General features: G+C 42.7%; 2 protein-coding genes across 2 annotated transcripts in view; one reads left to right on the forward strand and one right to left on the reverse strand.

Moving 5' to 3' along the window:
- The window catches only part of LOC139343118 (neurabin-2-like), a 29,851-nt gene extending 14,112 nt beyond the window's left edge, over window positions 1–15,739 (forward strand). Inside the window, exons 6-15 of the mRNA XM_070980542.1 lie at window positions 3,352–3,484; window positions 3,971–4,091; window positions 5,558–5,662; window positions 6,044–6,179; window positions 8,112–8,255; window positions 8,367–8,420; window positions 8,613–8,744; window positions 8,971–9,068; window positions 9,155–9,251; window positions 9,897–15,739. Of these exons, the coding sequence (XP_070836643.1) occupies window positions 3,352–3,484; window positions 3,971–4,091; window positions 5,558–5,662; window positions 6,044–6,179; window positions 8,112–8,255; window positions 8,367–8,420; window positions 8,613–8,744; window positions 8,971–9,068; window positions 9,155–9,251; window positions 9,897–9,950 (1,074 nt within the window). The 3' untranslated portion in view covers window positions 9,951–15,739. The remainder of the gene's footprint in view (window positions 1–3,351; window positions 3,485–3,970; window positions 4,092–5,557; window positions 5,663–6,043; window positions 6,180–8,111; window positions 8,256–8,366; window positions 8,421–8,612; window positions 8,745–8,970; window positions 9,069–9,154; window positions 9,252–9,896) is intronic.
- A 259-nt stretch (window positions 15,740–15,998) lies between these two features.
- Window positions 15,999–24,322, reverse strand: LOC139343124 (phosphoribosyl pyrophosphate synthase-associated protein 2). The gene is made up of 11 exons (XM_070980593.1): window positions 24,186–24,322; window positions 22,597–22,757; window positions 20,910–20,962; window positions 19,701–19,767; window positions 19,404–19,576; window positions 19,193–19,308; window positions 18,727–18,782; window positions 18,320–18,468; window positions 18,036–18,106; window positions 17,599–17,745; window positions 15,999–17,490 (listed from the first exon to the last, which is right to left on the reverse strand). Exons 2-11 carry the CDS (start codon window positions 22,677–22,679, stop codon window positions 17,332–17,334), a joined length of 1,074 nt encoding a protein of 357 aa, XP_070836694.1. The 5' UTR covers window positions 22,680–22,757; window positions 24,186–24,322; the 3' UTR covers window positions 15,999–17,331.
- Window positions 24,323–24,331: the final 9 nt, after the last annotated feature.

A 24,331-nucleotide genomic window follows, 5' to 3' on the forward strand; every position in this document is an offset into this window, starting at 1 on the left:
AAGCTGTTGGAGCAGTCAGGTTGCTGTTTCACTTTTACTGACAGTCTGTGCAGTCGTATACACAGCTACCTCTGTAAGTCAGCTGGAATGTGGCAGGGTGTGTTTGTTTTCCTTGAAAATGCACATGTGTACACACACACACACACACATAGACACACACAAAGGTTGGGAAAACTGATTGCCAAACAAAGCTCCACTTTGTGATTCTTATCAGAGAAGACATCTGATCTGAGCCAAAAGTCAAGTGAAGGGATGCTCCTGATCCTGATTGAAAGCATAAACGCCATGTTTGGAGAGAGGTTTGGAGGGCTTTCAGCCTCTCTTCATCTCCAGCACGAGCAGCTCTCTGAAGTGTCAGGAAATCATGATACACACCCAGCACAATTTCCGAAAGTTCAAGGTGATGTCATCAAATAGCTTGTTTCATCCAACCAGAAGTCCAAGACGCAACGTTGTTCAGGCTATTACAGTTTGAGAATCAGAAGCAGCAAGCCCTCATATTTGAGAAACTGGAACTAAACACTTGATTGATTAACAAAATAGTTTCCAGTTATATTTGTGTCGACTGACTAATTTGATTCATCAAGTGTTCGTTTAAGCTCTACACATTATTCAATGTTGGCATTTTGGGAAACAGGGTTATTGACTTTCTTCTGTCCACGCCACTGTCACGTCTCTTTGGTAAATATTTAGATGGAGCCAGCAGCTGGTTAGCTTAGCTTAGCCTAGCCTAGCGTAAAACCAAAGTGTAAAAGCAACAGTCGACAACAACCAAAACATTGAGCTATCGTTAAATGTGTTATTATTCATTATATATATGTATCTTGCATATATGTGTTTGTGTGTATGTGTGTGTGTGTGTGTGTGTGTGTGTGTGTGTGTGTGTATGCAGTTCAGAACTACAGTGGCGTAGCACACTCCTCAGCCAACATGGATTAGCAGTGAGTGATGAGATCAGTGTGTTTTTTTGCTCCTGTTTTAGCTTCGTAGTGTTTATTTCATGTGTTTTTTGGTCTTCCCCATTACGCACATCTCCCGAATTTCAACAAGTGATGTGACTGAATCTCAACTGACTTTTCTTTGCCATGTTTAGTGGGTGTAATTTAAAGCGGCCTTCGGTTAAGACGCGACCCACGGCATCAAACAAAGCAGCACAAAGGCAGAGAGAGCGCGCAGCGTTGTGTTGAAGGTCTACCCTGCTTCCTGCGGGACTTCTCTGTGGCTTGGCTTTCATCCAGTGTAGTAGCAGGTGGCTTGCGATTGGTAAGATTATGTGGAGGCTGTCATTCAAGAGAGCATTTGCTCCAGAGCATCCCATGAGCTGACCCACACTACCAAACTAAAAAGCATATTATTATTGTAATGATATATTAAAGGTGCCAAATACTATATACACCTTCAAAATAATAACTTAGTCTATTGAGACTCAAGATTAATATATGGCAATATCTTGGATTTCTATGTTATACATTATATAATGCGATATATGCTGATAACATACCTAATAAAAGCTTAAAGAGGCACTCCCTTCATTTTCCAAAGAAAATGTCATGTTGAATGCTACTTTGGCTGTGAAAATGGTGGTTTAAGATTTGACAGATGTGGCCCTGCAGGAGCTTTGTCACGTCTGAGAAGGATCAGGGTTATCTCAGACTGACTTTATAACAAGAAGTCTGTGTTACAGACTGAAGCTGTGCAGTTTGAAAGACATAGGCATTCACCAGCGGGAGGGGAAAAGGAAAGATTCTATCAGACTGCATTGTGGGATTTGTAGGATTTAGAGTTTTTTGAGAGAGAGCTAAAGGGCTAAAAGTCACTGTGTCTCAGCCTCTGCTGATTTGATTTTGATCGTTGTTCTTTTTTTTTTCCAATAGGTCACTTTAAATCCCTCAACTGCAGCTCAGTTGAAGTCGTACATTTTAAGAGCTCACATGCTGGTTAAATGCTGAGGTTTTGAGATATTTTTGTGTGTGTATGTGTGTGTGTTTGCTAGGCTGTTGGTTAATTTTGGGATCATTTATATTGTTGCTGCTCCTGTTGTTCATGTCAAACACATTATTGCTGCACAGGTTTTAGTGAGGCGGTTCTTGTCAGTAGGCGTGTTGCACATGACATGTTGTTGTTCCACCAGTTTGCTGTTGTTTCTTTGTGTATTGTTGTGTACTTATGTGGCAATACAGACTGTGTGTTTGTCACGTGTACAGGGAACGCTCTGAAGCTTCATGGGCACACGCTGCTTTAAAGTTACTCAACAGGAAGGAAATGTGACGACAGGAAACAGTTTAACAATCACGCCCTCTGACCCTGTTTGTGTCAGAGTGTGTGTGTGTGTGTGTGTGTGTGTGTGTGTGTGTGTGTGTGTGTGTGTGTGTGTGTGTGTGTGTGTGTGTGTGTGTGTGTGTGCCTCAGTCTTGTACATTCAGGGGAATGTAAATAATACTGTAACCAGCACCTCCCACACATAAAAGCCTCTGGCTTGTCTCTCTGTATGTTGTCTCTCACACACTAATTAGCATATCTGCCAGACAGGCACAGAGAGAGAGCGGGTCAGTGCCAGTGCCAAACTCAAGCTGGGCACATGCTTGTGGTTGCCACGGAAACGACACCACGTGATAATGGGTATGGTCACCGGGGAGACAGATGCTGCTGACCTTTTAAAGAGGGGGAGGGGTTTTTTCCTATATGAAAGGAAAATGATGCAGATTTCTGTAAAATGATATCTATGTGTGTTTCCTGTATTCCCTACATTAGTGTTAAGGGTGGTGGAATCAGAGTGAGCACAGGTGCAGATAGGCTGGGCGAAGACTTTAAAGTCCAATTCCACTCTTTCAAAGGTGTAGTGGTTAGAATCAGATGGATTATTATCGTTAATTATAACAGGGGCATGTCATTTCAAACGTGGACACAAAGCGTCCAAATAGAAATTTGTTGTGGATGATGTACATACGCACACAAAAAAAATGTTTCATTAACAGTATAAATAAACTCACAGATATTTCCCCATGTGAGATTTACATACCCTCAGCTGCCAGTTTGTTAGATACACTTAGCTGAAACTAATCCAAATAAATCCTCCCTTAATGAATGTTCTCATGCTGTTGTTGTTGAAAGTGAGAATTTAAATTCTATCGCATTGTGCTTGTGTTTCTGATATTTTGTCCACCTCATTCTATAAAAATAGACTGTAAATATGGCCGTTACTGCATGAACACAAAAATCCCTTTTTGCTAAATGCTTTTCAAGCGACCTTTTACCAACCTTTTAGGATGCTTGAAATGCTTTTATACCTTTTTAAAGTAGTTGTTAAATGTATGGTTATATTTTGACCTTTGACCTTTCCCCTTTGTGTAGGTCTTCACCACCTACTCTAATGAAGACTACGATCGCCGCAATGATGACGTTGACCCCATGGCAGCCTCAGCCGAGTACGAGCTGGAGAAAAGAGTTGAGAAGCTGGATCTATTTCCTGTGGAGCTGGAGAAAGGTACAAACACACGCACGTGCGCGCACACACACACACACGCACACCTTTACAATCATTGAGAGTCACTCAGTCAATCCTCTTATGTAACTACACACACTCACACACGTGCACATAACTGGCAGGGTGGTGGACATACGCTGTCTGCTAGCATCTCCATTATCCCCTTATGGGATTAAATTTAGCGCAGATTAGCCTAATTAGCACCTAGTAATTCTAGAGGTAATGGATTGGAACCAGCAACCATCCATGACGGCTGCTCTCAGCACAGTATTATAGCTGTAATACTGACATAAAAGCATTGAAGACGGATAAATATGTTCTATTGCTTTGTCACCTCATACTTCGGATAAGTTGGTGTAACTTTATGGCTGTAACGTGTTTTTAATTTCGGCCACCATATCTATAAAGATACAGTTCAGTAAGAAACGTCATTATTTTGATAATACTTACATTATGTCTCTGTCTGTGTGTGTGTGTGTGTCTCAGACAGTGATGGTCTGGGTATCAGTATCATCGGGATGGGAGCAGGAGCTGATATGGGTCTGGAGAAACTGGGGATCTTTGTTAAGACGGTGACCGAGGGTGGAGCTGCGCAGAGAGACGGCAGGTACCCTGTCCACATGCCCTTTATGCGTCTGTCTTTATCAGTGTGTCTCACCCATGATTCTAAGTAGAGACGCTCATTCTCTGTTATCTGTTCCTTTTCAACAAATCTTGTGAAAGACCAAAACCACCAATGTTGAAGTCAGACCGTCAGTATTTCCCCACTGTGTCAGCAGCTCTCAGATCTGTTCCTATGCAACTACAGTGATATAACTATGTAGTATGTAGCAATGCACATGTTTTAACCTGAGACAGCTGGCCACTGTGGTTTTTACCAAATGTTGCTCCAACAGGAACAAATAGTGGATTTATAGTGGACTATTTTCAACTGTGGATAAATCCAATTTTTTTGGGGGGGGGATATTATTATTATGCATCGCAGGACAACGCAGTGAAATGCAGTTGAATGAAAAATACACAGAAAAATGTAGTCCAGTACTACATGTAGTCCATGTAGTTCATGGACTCCAGTTGTAGGCAGAAGTGTTGCACCAGATACCATAACTGCAGCGAAATCACACTTACAAACCCACGCGTAGCACTATAGTGTATACAAAGGCTTTCACTTTCACTTCGGCCATGAAAACTCTCCAGTAGATCCTGTTGAACCAGTTAAATGTTGGAAAAATAGTCATCAGATCCCCTTAAAGTAACAAAACATTACATTTTCAACAGCATTTAGTCTGGTTTTAACAGACGTTAAGTCGCATTTTGATCATCCTGTGCTGTCATCAGCTGCTCCATCAACAAACTGAGACTTTGGGAAAAATGGAACCTACTAGCCACGAGCCTCTGCTAAATCCTAAATCTGTTATTATTGTTTCCACACATTTCATTTGCATTAACAGCAGCTTGCTGACAAAGGACGAAGGAAAGCAGGGAAACATGGAGTCTGATGAGTTAAATCATAATTCTGCTATGTTTAATTAGCTTACTCCACACTGCACTGACAGAAGCGGGGGTACGTTATTCTTATTTTTTCCCAAAGCCTGTGTCACAGCCATTTCAGATTAGTATTTAGAGACTGAAAAACATCTACATTGACACAGACTGCTTTCATCTGTTGGAGGGGGCAAACAGCCCAAACATCTCTGCTTTTATTGTCGGTTTAATGTGTGGTAAAATTCGCTCTGCCTCAGCAGTGATGGCGGCTGTGCTGGAGAGTGCAACACACAAATCATCCACTGGATTTGTCTATAAATAATGCAAAGATGATATAATAGAGTAAGAAATGAAATGAGCAATAATATAACAGAGCAGGGGAGAATGAGGAAAAAACACTGAAATGATGTGCAGTGAGGATGAAATAAAGGCCATGGGGTGGCCATTGTCCTCTGTCTCTGTCTGTTTTCACACATGCAGTAAGTTCTGTTTGTGTGTGTGTGTGTGTGTGTGTGTGTGTGTGTGTGTGTGTGTGTGTGTGTGTGTGTGTGTGTGCGTGTGTGTGTGTGCGTGTGTGCGTGCCCGCAGGATCCAGGTGAATGATCTGATCGTGGAGGTTGATGGAACCAGCCTGGTTGGCGTCACTCAGAGCCTCGCTGCCTCTGTTCTCCGTAACACCAGCGGCACCGTCAGGTCTGACAGACACACACACACACACACACACACACACACACATACACACACACACACACACATACATAATCTCTCTGACCTGCAAACACACACTCAGAACATAGTCAGTATTTTTTGGCACATTTGTGATACAAATGACATGTATTTCAGGTTTATGGTTGGCATGGCATACAATTCTCAGGTTTGTGATGGGTGGATTTTACAGGGTGTTTGCAGTTGTTAGAGTGTGAACTTGAATTTGTTTCGTGCATTTGAATGTTTTCGTATGTGCATGTGGGACATTTTCAGGTTTGCAGTTGGCGTGTGCTTGAATTCCTCAGAGGTCTGATTGCATGTTTCTGAGGTCATTAATTCAGCTGACAGAATTTGAATGCTTTCCAGGTTTGTGATTGGTCGGGAGAAACCAGGAGAGCAGAGTGAAGTGGCTCAGCTGATCCAGCAGACTCTGGAGCAGGAGAGGTGGCAGAGAGAGATGATGGAGCAGAGATACAAACAGTACATGGATGATGATGAAGAGGTACGTGCTTTGACTGACACACACATATATAGGAAGCTACAGCCTTGTCTTTTGGAACATCTCAAAATGTGGAAACATTTGCATTCAGCACACGCAGGCTACAGAGTACAGGAAGACCAAAGTTTAACAAATACAGTGATCTGATCGCTCACACTGCCTCCCCAGGTACCCCAGTGTGCGTGCTGAAGCTGGTGTTCTGAATCCACATTTATTAACTCAGAACATCTTCAGTTAATGTTGCACTGTCAGCTTACGAGGCTTTGTTAGTTGCCGGAAATCAAAAGAGAGAGATAACAAGATTAAGATGAACAGATGAAGAAAGAAAAGGAGTCTTACATGGTGGTGCGTGCATGCATGTGTGTGTTGCACGTGTATTACTTGTGGAGACATAAACCTGGACACTCAGTCACATTGAGGGGACCCATGTTGCCGTCCTTTTGGCAGCAATATGCAGCTCCCCATAATGTAAATCATCAAATTTCAGGCTGAAGAAAGACTGGGGTTAAGGTTAAGGTGAGGTTAGTTTGAGGTTAAGGTTAAGGTAAGGGTTAGGGTTAGGCAAGTAGTGGTTATGGTTACGGTAAATCTGCAGGAAATGAATGAAAGTCAGTGTAATGTCCTGGAAATAGACTGTGTGTGTGTGTGTGTGTGTGTGTGTGTGTGTGTGTGTGTGTGTGTGTGTGTGTGTGTGTGTGTGTGTGTGTGTGTGTGTGTGTGTGTGTGTGTGTGTGTGTGACAAAATGTCGGTCTGTGTGCCACCACGTGGCCTGTAGATTCAAATCCAGTCCAGTTTCTCCACCTTGTGGTCAGAGAAGGTAACAGACTCCAGCAATAACTGAAGTGTTTAAAAACTTTGTGTCAATAAAAACAAATCACAATCAGCTATTCAAGACATATTGAATTATTCCAGTGCCACGCTCCATTCTCCATAACACTGTGGCAAAGGGCTGAATGTAAATTCTCCCTGTAATTACTGCATAACTAAACAGTAAATTAGGCAGTTTGTGCGATTAAACTGATGACTGAAAGCTGCCATCAGTCCTCATCACCAGGGCTTCAGCTACCATTGAAGATGTCAAGAGTGTGTCCATGGTGAGATATCGTGAAGCTGAGATGTTTAAAACAACACAAAGATATATGCTATAGCAATGCTACATTTTGTTTAATGCATTTTTGACAGCAGTAATGTTGCTCTCACCCTGGAAATACATGGTGGTTGTCGGTTAATGTGAAGCTAACTTACTTTGTACAGCGGAAGAGGAGCAGAAGACAAATGATCAGCAGGTTATTGATTGTGTGAATCCTTTTAGTAGAAAACAGTTACAGGCCAGGGCTGCATTTGATTTCAGAGGCTTGAGTCTGAACCATGACACTTATTGTTCCTTAATTCACTTAATTTCTAATTTCATCCTGATGTGCTCTGCTCCAGGCTGGTTGCCTTTTCCACCATTTTATATGACACACATTGCTCCAAATGGAATTATACAGCAACTTGTGAGGAGAGAAAGAAGCAAACTCTTTATCACTGTGATCTACAAGTAGCATTTTAAATGGATTGTCTCAGGAATTGCTCATTTCCTTTCTCGATACTGCTCTCTTGTCTGTTCAGTAAATATGAAACAACAGTAGCAGCTGGTTAGCTTAGCTTAGTTCAAAGACAGGAAAGTGACCAAACATAACAAAATCCACCTACAAGCACCTCTAAAGTTCACTAAGCGGCTATAACCCCCCTTAAAACCACAGCTTGTCATCTAGATTCCAGTTTTTGTACAGATTAAACAAAAATATGGAAATTAATGATCTTTAGAGGTGCTGGTAGGTGGCCTTTGTTAACCTTTGGACTGTGCAAGGCCAGCTGTTTCCAGTCTTTAGGCTAGGCCAAGCTAAGCTAATGGGCTGCTGGCTCCGTTTTTCCCCATTGTTTACTTGCAGACAGGTGAGTATGCAACAGATGAGGAGGAGGAGATGAGTCCAGTGTTTCCAAACTCCATTGAGGTTTTCGACCTGGCCGAGAACCAGGACATGTTGTCTCCTATGGAGCTGGACCCTGAGAAGCTGGCCCACAAATTCAAAGAGGTATGTGTTATTTTGACTGCTTGAATCCCAAACAGAATTGTGTTTTTGTGTATTCTTTTTGTGTTATTTCATTGTTGTTTTCATACTCTGTCCATCTCTCTCTGTCTGTAGCTCCAGATCAAACATGCAGTAACCCAGGCAGAGATCCAGCTGTTGAAGAGGAAGGTGAGACCCCTTCACTTACAGTCTCTTCTTGACACACAGAAATAAAATACACTGTAATATCCTGGTTATACTGCAGTGGAGAATATACACTAGCATAACATCAGTTCCTTTGCTGGCTGAATGATGACTTAACGCTGGCTCTCCCTCCCACATACCACCTCCTCCTGCCACACTCCCACTCCTTACCTCCAGCTGGCTCATGCGGAGCAGGATAAGTTACGTTGGCGGATGGAGTGTGCTCAGTTGGAGCAAAACATCCGGGACAGTAAAGAGAGGATGGAGAAACTGGAAGGCTATTGGATGGAGGCACAGTCCTTGTGCAAGGTAATTTATGAGAGAATAAACATTAAGGAAGAAGGCAGCTATCAGTCATGACTTGGACAAAGTGTTTCTCCTCATCAATAAACAGCTCAATCGTCTAATGAGTTTATAATCTGTGGGTGTGTGTGTGTGTGTGTGTGTGTGTGTGTGTGTGTGTGTGTGTGTGTGTGTGTCTGTGTCTGTGTGTGTGTGTGTGTGTGTGTGTGTGTGTGTGTGTGTGTGTTTCCAGGCAGTGGATGAACACCTGAAGGAAACCCAGGCTCAGTACCAAACACTAGAGAGGAAATACAGCAAAGCCAAGAGACTGATTAAAGAGTACCAGCAGAAGTAAGAAAGGAGGGAAACATTTAAAGGTTTGAGAGAAGGAGCAAAAGACACACAAACCTTATGTAATGTGCATGTGTGCTTTGTAGGGAGATCGAGTACCTGAAGAAGGAGACGGCTCAGCGTCGAGCACATGAAGAGAGTGAGGCGACACACAAAGAGGAGGCGGACAATCTGCAGGAAAAGGTTCGTGAAAGATTCACCTGAACTGAACTGAACTGCTCTCAGGTGATGGGTTCTGTCTTGCTCTGTCAGCTGTTCCTCTGGAGAGGCATCGCTGACCTGCGGTGTTCCCCAAGGCTCCACCCTTGGCCCACTTTCGGTCCTCTTATTTTCATCCATTGCACATATTTTTACACATTGCAAACCCTCCGTTCAGTGCAGATTCACAGGCGTTTCTGAGACTGACTCATTGAAAGGTTCATGCAGTCCCATGAAAAATCATAGGTCAAGTAGAACTCTCTGCTAACAGCTCCATGAGGACCATGTGTTCCTGCCAGTCCTCCCCCAGTGTCTACATTCAAAACACTGTGTAACTGGGGCAACGACAGCGTGCGTCATCTTCTTTTTTAATGAGTCTGGCCAAAGTGTTGCCTGGAGCTCTGCATTTTTAATTACAGTGCAGGTAGATGTGTGGTCGTGATGAAAAACATAATGTGATAGAGACTGTTTGTGGTAATCTTACAGAGGTCTTCCCAGAAACAAGAGACTGCTTTTTAAAAAACCTAAAAAGAATCTGAGAAGCTCAAGAATGGCAGTGCGGTGGTGTTTAACTGCTGATGGTTATTGTATGGATCATTGTGATGACAGTTTGTGTTGTTGTGTCCTCAGATCACAGACCTGGAGACCAAAGTGGATGCCCTGAAGACCCCCAAACCCTCGTAGATTGCTGCTACTTCCTACCTCCTGTTTGTGACTGGAAGAGGAGGAGCTCTGCCTTCATTCTGACCTGGGCTGTATTTTATTCCAATCAACCATTTACTGCACGGAGAGGTAGTAAAAAGAATAACAGGGATGACAATTGTAAAAGAGAAGAGGAGGAGGAGGGTGACATACAAAAAGGAAAGAAGTAACCTCTCATCTGACATCTGCCAACAGCTTAGAACTCATCTGTAACCAATCCCAGAATGCACCTTCTGTAATACCCAGAATCCTCCTTGTGTGTCTTCCTGGCAAATGGCTTGGCAATCAACACGGAAACCACATTCAACAACCTGCACTCTTATTTGTGGGTGATCTGCATTGGCTTCTCCTCTCTTCAACAACACCAGGAATCTTTATTTAATCCACTTTATTTTAAAAAGGCGCTCTTATTAAACCGGCTTGTCACAAAGTGCTTTATGGAGTGACAGAGGGCATGAATGCTGAACAAAACAGAGCCAACAAGAGGGGGCAAACGTCATTTGATTGTCGTTATACTACTTTTGACCCAGGTGGTTGTTGAACCATTCATTGTTTTCTTTGTTTGGGAGTGGACTGGAGTCTTACGAAGAGGACTAACGTGTTTCCTGTCGTGTGGCATTGATCATTCCAATCAAAAACTACCAGGAGGAACGGACAGCTCATTTTTCACCTGAGGACTCGACACATATTCTGAAGTGGAACCTTGGTAGTGACACACAAGAAAAACAAAACAAAAAAAACTTTGAAAAGGAAATAGCCACCACCTGCTGATAGTTAGGTATAAAAACTGTAAAACAAGATGGCCGACAAATTTCCCATCAGACAAGAACTGTGAAAAAACAGAACAGAATGCCCACCCCAGCCTTTGGTTTCTCTTTTCTAGCCTAACTCTCAGCAAGCGATGGAAGGAATCAGGCAGAAGCGAGGTCTGAACTGTGGTGGTATACTGTTTGTATATATTCCATACATGTATTTAAAAGTGTTTAAATGGCTTAAGAAATGAAGTGGGTCTGATATCCGGGAGTAAGGCAGTGTAATCAGTGAACAGCGACATCTTGCTGTGGAGGGTGAAATAGTTCCGTATTCCAAATTCAGTCTGTTTCATCTCTTTTCTGTCAGCATCAATGGCGAACAGGGTGTGAATAGTCTATTATGTGCTTATAGAGCTTCTAATGGTGTATATTTGTTGGTGTTTACTACAGTATCTGTGGGTTTACATGCACACCCACTATCCTGTCATTCAGGATGGTCAAGTCTGATATTCTTCAGTTGGCACAGTGTTTTCAGAAGTCTCAGAGTCACAGGGTCACAGAAACAGTTTATGCTCATTTGAATACATTCTGAGGCTGTTTCGTGTTCACTTGCACTCCCTGCATAGTGTCATGAGCTCAGGCTGCACGGGAAACTGAGGATATTCAGTTAAATCCTGTGCTGGGAAGCAGCTGACATGTAGGTGCACTTTGTAGCGTCAGTCCCTCAAACACTTCTCAGAGGCAGAACTGCTCTAGAAATCATCTCACTAGTTGAGGTGCCAACAATTAAAAAAAGTTTCAAAAAGCTGTTAACAGTATATTAGAAATTAGGCTTTTTTTGATAAATGGGTAACCAAAACAAGTACTTCTATTAAGGATGTTTACATATGGTCAATCAAGAGGTACACATCTTGGTCATTTTACAGTTGTGAAAGAAACTGTAAATGTTCTCTGGGGGATAAACTTTTAAATGGTAACAGAGTTCCCAAATTATCTCAATCATATTTTTTACATTTCTGAATCATTTCTGAGATTATAATACCAGATACGAAAAAAAGCAAAGAACAGCCAGAATCATTTAACTACTACTGAATACGTAATACTGAAATTGAAATATCGCTGTCTTACTCTATGTGGTTTGAACTTCCGTCTTTTTTCTGGTTTCTAAATTCAAAATACTTCAGTTAATCAAGTGACCAGTAGGAACCAACCTGTGAGGCCTCAGGTCTGCTGAGCTGATTTTCTGTGTTTTCTGGAAGCTTTGAAATTGTACAAACCACAGAAAGTACATTAAATATTCAGTAGTGGTTAAATTTCAAAACGACCCTGTCAGTTTTATTTTAATTCACATTATTCTGGCCTTTCTTTGCCTCCATATCAGCCTGCTAGCTCTAACAGCTAGTTTTGTAGGTTAACTGGCTAGCCTTTCTGATTCTGCTGTAGCTACCATGCTAATTTAGCCTACCGACTTCCCAAAAGTATAAAATGCAATTCTCATGTACTGTATGACCGTCCCAGTTCTATTTTTATTGATATTTTGGTGAATATTTGTCTGTTCTAATCTGCTAATGAAGCTTTGCTAACATACCAGGACAGTTTGGCCCCAGAGAAATGTTTGTGAAATGAGACCTTTGCATGGATATGAGCTCCAGTGTTATTCAGAAAACTGTGTGCATGTAAACACACTCCACATGTTGCAGTAGGGGAAGAGTAGAAGGTCCCAGTGTCAGTATTATGAGCTTAGAAAATGAACTTAAGTTAGTGATACATGCCTGACGTAGTCCAAACATGGGTTGAATACAAAAGTTGTCAATATAGGTCAGATCATCTTCAGGAATGAGGTTCATGTTTAATTTTCCAAAGTTTCATCCTTGGCCAGATAAATCAGATAAGTTGCAATTGCAATAATCAGCAGAAAGAAAGTTATGAAGAGCACTTGAAACACTTTGGATCAAATCTTGAAAATGTGTTCGACCAGAGATTAGAACTCAGTCAGTTACTGCAGATAGTCCCTGAAGAGTTTTGCAGAATTGTCTTAATTTGCCCGTGGAAATAACAAATGCAGACATTTGTCAAAGAGAATGGGCAAATTGTCTGTTATTGAACCTTGAACTTGTGACACTGTGGTTACAGTAACAGTCTCTGTTTATACAATATGATTCTGTATTGAACTGTTCAGATTTGACTGCTGTCCAGTGGCTGATGAAGGGTTGATGTTTGTGCATGTGGATGGCAAAATGGTGCTCAGCAGGACAGCGTTCACACACATGTATGTTCTACAAAGTTTTTAAGGGGCTAGTTGTGTGTTTTGCTGCTCTGATGTTGTTGTTCATCGTGGTGATTATCATGAGTTCATGTGTGTGATTGTCAAGATTATACAGCTTGCTGGCAAGCTCTGATTGGGTTGCATTAACTGGAAACACTGAGTCCGAAAACAAGGCAACTATCAGGCCACCATGTTTGACTGTAATGTTTTTGCCAAAGTCACTCAGCGCTGTATGGTCATGGAGTGAAAAGGTCCGTGTGGAGTCAAGGTTGGAGACGCTGATCATCAAAAATTCACAAAACCTAAAGAACATTAAGCAATGAATTAAAGGACGTTTGATGTTTTTTAGCCACGCTAGCAGCTCAGATCAGATTTAACTATTGGAAGTATCGGCTCACATTTTCTGCAAACATTCATGCTTCCCAGAGGATGGATCCTAATAACTGACGATCCGATGACTTTCCCTCTAGCGTTACAACAATTTGGGATTTTGTGCCAATTAGCAAATGTTAGCATGCTAACAAGCTAAACCAAAAACTGTGAACACGGTCAGCATTGTACCTGCTAACAATCAGCATGTTGGCATTGTCATTGTGAGCATGTTAGCATGTTACCATTAGCATTTAACTCCAGGAACTGTCTAAAAACAGCACTAATAGAGCCACGAATGTGGAGACGCTTGGTCATCTTAATATTAAAGAATATTACTGAACTTTTTTTTTCATCTTGCAAACACGACTTACACAAATCACAAATATGTGGCTTGTCATGAATGTAGCACGCATTGCTAATTGCTCATGGAAGCACGTCACGGTGACGCACAGTGTGACGGAGCAGCTGTTTCTGGATCAGTCAGTCACAGACACACTGTTAAAATAAGGTATTGGCTGTCAACTTGTTTTGCACTGAGTGTTCGTGTCCCCGTATACTTCACACACCCTGGCTAATGTGTGTTTGAGCTGAGGCATCTGAATTTGTACCAGCTCCTGACTTTGACCTCTGACCTACAGGGAATCATTTGTATTAGAGTTTCAGTGACTCATGGGAGTAAAGTTTGGCTGCTGCTCAGCATTATTTAGTCACAAAAAGGAATATGAGAACTTTTAGACAACTGAAAAAGGACATTTGTTTGTTTTCTGCTCTTATCTTTCTCTCTGCCCTGGATGTATGGTGAAATGTGTTATGCTATTCAAGCAGCAGAAGTTTGAATTGGACAAGGGGGAGCGGCACCAAACTCACAGTATAAGGTTGATGTTTTCATGTAAGATATGTTTTTTAAAGACACCAAGTAGGTTGTTCAGAACTTGCAGTATATTTACATTGTAGTCCTATTGGACAGGAACAAGGGTCCTCAAGATTTCTAAAGGAATGAAAATCAGCCATAAGCAACTCACTTGAGTATTTTTATTTCTTAAGTATTTTTATTACGGTTTCATCTCTTACGTCAAACCAGTGTGAGCTGTACAAATGCTGTTTTATCACCAGATCAAGTCCCGGTCACTTTGGGTTTAAAGTCTAAACGCACGAAGTGATCACTTTGCCTTGTTATGACATGTTCGTATTAGTTAACATGCTGCTTTTGCCTTTAAAGCCTTCAGATGTGTGTTAGCTGTAGCTGACTGTCACCGCCCATCACATTAAAATAAAACAAAATAAGCGCATTACCAGTGTTTAAAGAGCGTTTGCCAGTGAGTACAGCACAGACGAGACTGACAGATTGTAGCATGACAGCATTTAACTCTTGTTCCAGATTATAGACAGACTGATGCCTTTCTCCGTGACACTTTCGCATTGTTTTGTCATCGCGCCTCATGTTTTAAATAGTAATCAAACCAAAACTCTTTCCCCCCACTTCACATTCTGGGAGCTGACCGACAAAACCATTCCCACTGGTGGCCTCTGAGCAGCTCTGCTGCAGCAGGTGACAGGGTTTAGTGCCTTGCTTTAGGGTTAAGAGCACTGATAGTGAGAGTAGTTTAAAACCAGCTTTGCATTCAAAAGTGCAATGTATTCAATAGGCTTGTCAGACCTCAAGGACATGACTATGCTGGTTACTTGCTGATGTTTTGGTGGATGCAGACTGAAGACTGGGACAGATCCCAGCAGTGTGCTCAGGGTGAGTGTCTCAGGCCGGTCTGACCTGCCTGACCTTGGCTTTCGGCCTTGTTGATGTGATAACCATTTTAATGGTTGGCTTAAAACTAACTGGACAACCTTCAAATTCTGCGCTGCAACCACTGGTAACGGATCTTTAAACACTGAACAGCCAGAGCAGATGTCTGTTGCGTACATCAAGTATGAGCTTGTGTTAACAGAACAACTTTTGAGAAACTGGAGAAAAAAGGAAAAAAAATGGCAAAAGGTTTAAAGAGGCAAACAGAGGCACTCAAGAAATGTAGTTTTTAAATTTTTTGTTTCCATCTGCTTTGTTCTATTATATACTGGACTTCAGTACCCTAATTCCATCGCATTTTGGAGCAATCTTTTTCTTATGATATTAACCTCTGGCTTGACCTCTTCAAGTACACTGGTGAAATTAGAGAGAGGTGTCATGTGGTATGCCAGCTGAACGGCCAAACAGTGTGAGCAGGACAATCTGATGGTGTGTGAGCTGACCTTTGAGTGTGTCTCGGGTCTGAAACAGATTTCCTTCTCTGCCTGGTTCTGTTCTTTAGTTGATGCCACCATGTTTGTCTGAACCAATACCTGTCTGTCAGCATTAATAAAGAAACATGAAACATGTTGAAGAAAAATTAGGGGAAACTTGATTTAACTGCACTTTACTGTTCTCTTCCTGTGTGTGTGAGTGTGTTTACTACCCCAGCCGAGCTATCTGTCCCTATATTTAGAGAGCACTGGAGGAGGAAGAGGTGCAGAACACTGATCTCAACCTGCTGTCTTCAAGTAAGATGTGTATCTCGGATCCACTCTCTGTTTAACGACAGCTACATGCAGTGGAAGAAGATCTGAGTACAGACATTAATGTAAAAATACGCCACAAAACAAAGCATTTGTTACCGTCTTAAGTCATATTTATTAAGTGCTGAAAATAAATACAAAACATTTTTGGAACACATCTGGTAAAGTGACAAAGACCTGCTTCAGTCAAGTTTCGCTCATGAGAAAAAGTTTCGATTTATTTTCCCAGCTTTAGCTGCAGTTTGGACCTCTTTTTTTTGTGTAACTCAGGTAGAAAGTGTTGAATCAGTCACTTTCATAATGACCTCAGGATCAAGAGCTCGTTTACCCATTTACCAAATGACCGAGAACAACCTTCCACTTCTTACCAGAGAGTAAAACTGGAGTGCCAAACGTGGAACTGGCTGCTCGAGGAAAATGTTTATTGGTGAGTTGCTTTCTACCCAGAGCTCTCCGGCTGGAAGAGAACTGCTCATTTGCAGCACGAACTGATACAAAATATGAGCAGGCACTGACATGATGGCACACAATGCTATATGGATGACTCATGAGAACATATTTCACAAGTGCACTGCCGTACAATGCTTCTAACATCCAATTAACCAGACTGAGAAAATATTTCCTGTATTAATTCCAGTTCAGTTTAGCAATTAGTAGATTTGACACCAGATGAAGTGCTCTGGCAAGCACGCAGACATATGGCTAGCTGCTAGGAGTCTAAGCTAACTACATTAGCAGCACATTCACACACTACATAAATAAATCTGACAGAGGGTTAAACATGCACTCTGCTACTCTGCACAAGTTTGTTAGCTGGCTACTCCTGGATTAATTACAAGGGCCATAATGGATTAGCTCTGTTAGCTGAGACACAGCTGTGTATCGGACTAGTGAAGGCCTGTGTGTTGTATGTCCTGTAGAAGGCACTGACTCTCTTTCTGATGCTATTAGTCAAGGAGATTGTACTGCTAGAGACATTCAGCGCTATGATATAACATCGACATGAATTTCTATGGAGGTAAATGCAGACAAGACGGGGATGTGACAAAAGAAGGGACTCAGAAAGAGATGAGAGTAGTACATAAAAAAACTGAGGTGGGGGGGGGGGCAGCCATTGGAGAGCTGAGCAGCAGCCCATTCAGGACACCGATCAGTGTGTGTGTTCAGTCACAGCTACGGTACAAGACTAGGGTGTGTTCAGTCATCGTCTATGTTAAGCTGCACTCAAAGGGTTAGCATCTCTATTTGTGTGTTAGGGTACATGTAGGAAATGGATTCTTTTGTGTCTGTAGCAATTTCAGTGTTAGACATTCAGCCCTACGTTTCTGACAAGATCTGAAAAGGCAAATGGTACGTGTGTTCCAGTGTGTGTGTGTGTGTGTGTGTGTGTGTGTGTGTGTGTGTGTGTGTGTGTGTGACAGGTTGTTCAGTCATCCACTCCTATGTTGCGGAACAGGTAGGACATGGACTCTCCGTTGTGGATGCGGCGGATGGCCTCTGACAGGATCATGCTGATGTCGACCGTTTTGATCTTTGGACACTGGAGCTTCTGGAGCTCGTGGGGGATTGTGTTGGTCACCACCACCTGGGGGAGAGAAGGGGGGGGGGGGGGGGTGAGTGGGAGGACCGTGACCAGAGGAAGACGGGAGTCAAGCATGACGTCAGAAGAAAAGATATCAAAGGACGCACTCACCTCATCAATGGCCGACTCCTCTATGAACCTGGGGGCATCGCTGGAGAGGATGCCGTGTGTTGCCATGACGAAGATCTTGTAAGCTCCTCTTTCCTTCAGCGTCTCCGCTGCTGCCACGAAGCTGTCGACGTCATCGATGATGTCATCCTACGGGACACAGAGACCTAATCAGCCGTCAGCAGTCAGCTTGTACCAGTGGCTTAGCGCCCTCTACGCGGTCCAGGCTGTACATGACCCACAATGACTTTTTTCAGCGCTAAAAGAAAATAACGTCCTTCAGAGTGGTCCCTGAATGCAACATGCACGTAGCAGTTGAAACGTCAATGCATCATGACAGCTGTCAGGATGACTAAAGTAGATGCAGAGCGTTGTACTTTCCAAGGGGAATGGACTAGCGATTATTTTTTTGTTGAAGTTAAAGGCAGGCATGTTCTCACCACTATGATGGCGATGCGTCCTCCGACGTCTCCAACCACAGTGATGGGAGGCTTCTCTTTAGGAATCAACACTGAGAAACGACAACAGAAGCAAAAGGCCACACAGAGAGAAACTGTGAGAACTGCTGCACAGTGCACATTATTGAGAGTCAACACTTCTCTGTGGTCATGTGTTATTTGCAGTGACAGAGCAAAAATCTGTGTGTGAGTATCTGTATATCGACTGATATGCAGTATAATCTGTTACAGGATTTAACGGTGTTACGTGTGTGTGCTTGCTTTACATGGTATCTCCATGCTGGGGTGAATGGCTCCGGTGGTCTTGACGGTGGGTGGGGAGTGTCGTCCATCTACCTGGTCCGACTCTGCGTCCTGAGCTTCACCGTGGATCACTGCTATGCCCAGACGCAGCCGCTCAGCAAATGACTGAGCCCTGCACACCCAGACAGGAAAATTCAGATACTAAACACTTTAGCTCCACCTGGTGGTAGCATCAGGCTGTGGCACACAGCAATGCATGCTGATACATAAATGAAATTGTCCCTTCACTCCCCCGGGGGGGAGTGGTGAGAGTGAGAGTAGCAGAGGTTCATGATTAACATGTTTAACACTATACAATGTAATGAGAGACAGCTCTGCAGCTCAGCTCAGCTGAAGGTGACTTCAGAAACAGCGAGTGAGGAGAGAGTACCTTTTGGCAGAGGCTGGAGATTTGGCCACAATCACAGCATTTCTGTAGTCAGGGATCTGAAGGTTCATGGAAAATAAAGACACACATTAAATAGTGAGATCTGCGTATAATCGACCCTCCCCCGCAATGATTAAATATAACTTAGCAGCTGTGACTGGGAATGACAGGCCTGTCGAGCTTTGGATTTCACACATTCAGTTAGCTTTAGGAGAGTCTATCCTCTCTTCATTAGATTTGGGGAAGCAAACTCTTCACCTCACTTAGCTTTCCGTTTGTCTTGTAGCATGTAAGCCCAAGAAGTGTTAAATTAAAACTAAACAACAGCCCAATATTTCTATCTGAAATAAGAAACCAACAGTAACTAAGGGGGTGGGGCTTGGTGAACAGTCAGTTTAAAAGAAGGGACAAAGGTGATGTACTGTCGTAAACATGGAGGTCCTGTAATATGCAAGTCATGAGTTTCTACCTCTTCTTGTATGTACTGCAGCAGGAAGGGGGAGGCTCTCAGATTGTCCACTGGGATGTTGAAGAATCCTTGAATCTCTTTCTGATGGAGGTCCATGGTGATCAGGTGCGTGAGACCTGCACAAACACGGTCAGTTTGACAGTTACGACAGTTGTGGAGACCATGTTCTCATTTTACTGATTCACTCTGCCTCGCTCTGTTTTGTACTTACCAGCTTTACACATCATAGAGGCGATGAGCTTGGAGACGATGGAGCCCCTCTTCCTCATCTTGCACTGCTTGCTGTAGGGGAAGTAGGGGAGCACGCCCGTGATGCTTCGGGCACAGGACGTCCTGCACGCGTACACCATGATCAGCATCTCCATTATGGTGGTGTTCACATCTCTGATACAGCCGAGGGAGGGAGAGAAAAGGCGAAGAGGAAGAGGAGGGGGGGCGGTGATGATCAAACGTGGGACGTTTCAGGTCAGGTTTCATCATTTTCAGCTTTGTGTGTGATCGTTCTTACTTGGACACCGTCTGGATGACGAAGACATCTTTGCCTCGCACTGACTCTTGGATCTGTACCCGCGTTTCTGTGGAAACAAACAGGCCAGCAATAAAGCATGCACACAAACACACGTTCACACACACACACACACACACACGTACCTCATAGGAAAGCCTGCAAAAGCCTGTCAGCTTCATTAGAGCATTAGAGAGCTATCTGGAGTCTTTGTGCACCCCCACCCCCAACCAAAGTAACATGATTATGCCTACAAAATATGGACGTTTTTAGACTGATTTCTACTTTCCAGACAGTTTTTCTTTCAAAGTACACCACAGATCTTGCCTGTAATGAAAACTGCTTGAGATGTTTCATCCACCACGCTGAATATTTGCTCTTTGTTTTGTCTACCTTGCATCAGCATCGTGTGATAAAGCAGCAACTGTTTGTCAAGTCTTCCTGAGAACTGCTGGCAGACAAACTGTGTTGACCAGATATACTGCAACAAAATCAAGCCCACTGAACACACATGGTGGAAGAGATAACAGCCAGTTTGAAAAACTTGGATGTGGGTAGTTTGTGTCCCACACATGCAAGCAAGTAAAACTCATGAGCTAATGAGACACCTTGTTGCACAAATACCACAGCAGTGGTGAAGCATTTTTCAGAAAGAAACAATTACAGCTCCACACTTTCACACAATTTAACAATGAACCTGGGGACATGCACGGTGAGACAGCAGTGTAATCATTTATCTGTGAGCTCTTCTCTATGTGTCTTCATAGCCCTCTGCCAACATCAGTCTAGAAGCCCATAGTGCAGCTACACTTTCATTCAACTGCTAATTGACTGTGACAGGCATTGGTGACAGGCATTGATGACATGCATGACACTGATTCAAGATGGCATCGGGAGTTTTTTTTGGACAAATTCTAATTATTAGTGTCATAATCATTAGAAAGGGATTAATTACATAGACCTGTACTGTAATGACCAAGAGTTATGATAAATGCCTACATTTATAAAGCACTTTTACCCAAAGTGCTTCACAATGTTTTTGTTGTTTACTCGTCTTTTTTCTGACTGTATAAACCACCATATAAATGGAATGGATTATAACAGGACTTTAAACTTGAAAGCCTCTCCACTGGATGATTTCAAACTTTTGATTTTGAACCTTTTTAGAGATGTGATTTCTTTTGACGCTGTTCGTAGGTGCTTGTGTCTTACCTCTATTAGCTTCCTGGTACACCTGCACCTTGCCGAGCTCCACCCCTAACCGCCTGAGAGAGAGAGAGAGAGAGAGAGAGAGAGAGACAGACAGAGAGAGAGAGAGAGAGAGAGAGAGAGAGAGAGAGAGAGAGAGAGAGAGAGAGAGAGAGAGAGAGACACACACACAGAGCTTTAGGTTAGTTTTTCAAAGGCATTTCAAAGACATCGATTGGCCTGACAGGAGAGTTACAGTTAGTTATGTTCATGCAGAGAGAATGAATGCTAAAAAGGACATTTTTTTTCTCAAAAACAAGAAAAAACACACATTTAAAAAGGGAAAAATATAAATAAGACATCCATTTTTTTGCTACACTGCTTCTCCTCAGGCCATCGCACCTGCTTACTCTGCAGGCTGTAAATGTTTTGCTGTAAACTGTTAGCATGCTGTGTTTTACTCCCTGCTCCTCTCTCTCTCACACACACACACACACACACACACACACACACACACACACACACACACACACACACACACACACACACACACACACACACACACACACACACACAGTATGAAATGTAAACACTCCACTTGTTTCCTAAACATGCACAGACTCAAACATCCCTGTGGAGTCCAGGAGTGCATGGTACGCATTTCAAGTACACTCTGCAGTTTCTGAATGTTTTAACACATAACTTGTGAGGAAAGTAAGTTCAGTGAGGAAATATGACTGAACTCATATTCTTTCAGCTGCAGGCAGATTCTACGACAGGACTGTTCAAGGATGAAAACCTTATTTCACCTCAGTGTCAAACTGCCACTGGGTCACTTATTGCTCAAAGACGTATTCTTCTCCTTCCAGAGAGTCCAAATCCTTCTTCTGCCTCTCTTTGTCTCAAGGAATTGATGACTTTTCTATATTTAGAAAAAATATACCTTGAGAGGCTCCACAGATACTTCAGCTCCCTGAACTCGATCTAATAATCTGAGCATTAGCATGTAAAGTAAGTATTAATATCACTTTGTTACATTACTATTGTTATTTAACACACTTATTTTGTATATTTCTGTAACATGTTTGCATTGTTTATATTTTCATCTTTTTCTTTTTATGTTTTATGGTAATGATCTTCTGAGTCACCCGGTTGGGGTAGGTCAAACGTTTCTGCGTTTGAGTGGGTGGGTGAAAATATATTTTAGTTCTTTCTGGATAAAATAAAGAGAAATCAACATCCTCTGTTCTGGCATGCACACAATGAATGTTTTCTTTTTTTTACAGGAGTTGTAGACACAAGTACTGGAGCAGTATGAGTATGATGGTGGGGGGGGGGGGTTCTGCATCACCAAGATAAGACCAAAGCTGCAGGAAATACTTTATCACTGTGAATGAGATAACTCCTTACTGTCTTTTGTGAAGCTTCGCCACATTTCTTAGTGCGAGCTCGAGTTAACCATTGTGTAAACACATGGGTTGACACATGCACAACCAGCAATTCAGATGGACGTCCACACTAAGCTGTCAGGAAGCATAAGTCAACAATTGCAAAAGACAACGAAGGTGGCAGACCTGTTCCTCAAGGACCCGCGGGTTGTTTGCTCCAAAATAACCAGTTCTGCCTGGATTCCTGTGCTCAATTATATGTGTGTGTGTGTGTGTGTGTGTGTGTGTGTGTGTAACACGTCATCCATGCCTCCTGTACTCACTCTGCAATCCTCTTGCCCAGCTCACGGCTGGAGGGGTGCGAGTTGGCGGTGAAGATGACCAGGCCGCCCTTGGTGTGGTTCATGTCTCTGGGGTCTCGGCCGCTGCTCTCCCCACACTCAGGCAGTGGATCCCTGGGCACCCACGCTGCGCTGAGACCTTCCTGCATTGGACAGAGGGCAGCAATTTCTTCCTTTAAAATCAATGTGGCAACTCTTGTTACTCAAGCAGAGAATGAGAACTTTACATTATAAATTGGCATTCTGATGGTGATCTACTGTATGAGAAACTCTGTTTAAAGTGGTGCTGAAGTTACAGTGACACACGAACTGTGGCAAAGCGCTTTAAAACAAGCTCCATCTGAGAATTCGATCAGGAGAAAAGAGCCCTGTGACAAAATGTGACAGTTATCTATGAACTTCCTGCAAACAGCAAGGAGGAATTCTCATTTTAGACTGAATGACAGCATTACGCACGCTACTGCAGCCACATCTTCTCCTTTTTAATGAGGCGTACATTAAAACAAAAATGTACAAGCTATGGGGTTCTCTATTTCCAAACTTATGCATTGTGCGCCACTACTAAATCCTGGAGAAGAGGGGATCATCTTTTAAGAAAACTCAGAAAATTCAGCTGAGTCTGTCAGTGGGAGCAAATGTGCAGGACATGCAATACCTAGGACACATTTCCTATTGCGAGGTGAATGATAAATACTGTGTACTCCCACTCAAACCCACCATAGTAAAATTTAACCGTGAAGGGCCATCTGTCCTTGCAGCATCCAACTTTTTTTTATCTTTCACACACTTTACTTTTTACACCTGCTGCTTCTCTCTGTGCTGCTCTACACATTGACTGATTGCACAGTCTTTCTTCCTTTATAAGGCTGTGTTTGTGTCTTGTGTGTCTGGCAGCATACTATATGTAGCCTACGGTCTGGAGGGTCTACAGGAGGAAAAGCTTTTAGTAAGTCTGTCTGCACACACACTTGAGGATGTTTGTGAAACAGTAATACAGAGCAAACACAAAGGCTGGGCTGCAACCAGATGCCATATGCAACCATGTGCAACCAGAAAATGTGCGGCTTAAAATAAGTGATGCTATATTGTTTGAGCATTTCGACTTTCTTTTAGGGGTTCAATTACGTTTAATGGGATACCTGGTGCGTTTAATGGGAAGTAACGTTACATATCATTTGTCCCTACTGTCAACACAGTCACGACATTAGCTTCTTCATGTTGCTAAGCTAGCAGGATAACACAGGATTCTGCCGTTTACGATACTGTATATTACTCGAGAGAGTGTGTGTTAAGAAGTTAAACTGTGTGCTCAAATACTGTTTGAAATGACTATTATATAAAAGCATTTAGAGTTCGGTTGAATCAATATCTGCTGATATTAAATACCTGCCTGTAACATCGTGAGATAGCGTTAGCTAACGTTAACGCAAGTACTAACGCGATAGCTCGCAAGGAATTATCTTGCCGTGGCATAGCTCTTGAATGCGCGAATTGATTTTTCATGCATCGGAAATCAAGTCAAAATAGGATAACGACTGCTGAATTAAACAAAACACAACAAAACTCCTCACCAGCTTGTGTGTTAGGTCCGGTTACAATCTGCAACCAACAGTATTTGATTGTTCAAGCCTCCAGCCCTTTTCAACCTGTTTCCCCTCACTCCGTCTGCTTCTGCGATGGACAGTTTTGATGGACGTACAAGCTCGACGAACCACGA

Source organism: Chaetodon trifascialis, chromosome 15 (genome assembly GCF_039877785.1).
Source record: "Chaetodon trifascialis isolate fChaTrf1 chromosome 15, fChaTrf1.hap1, whole genome shotgun sequence".
In the NCBI taxonomy this organism is placed as follows: domain Eukaryota; kingdom Metazoa; phylum Chordata; class Actinopteri; order Chaetodontiformes; family Chaetodontidae; genus Chaetodon; species Chaetodon trifascialis.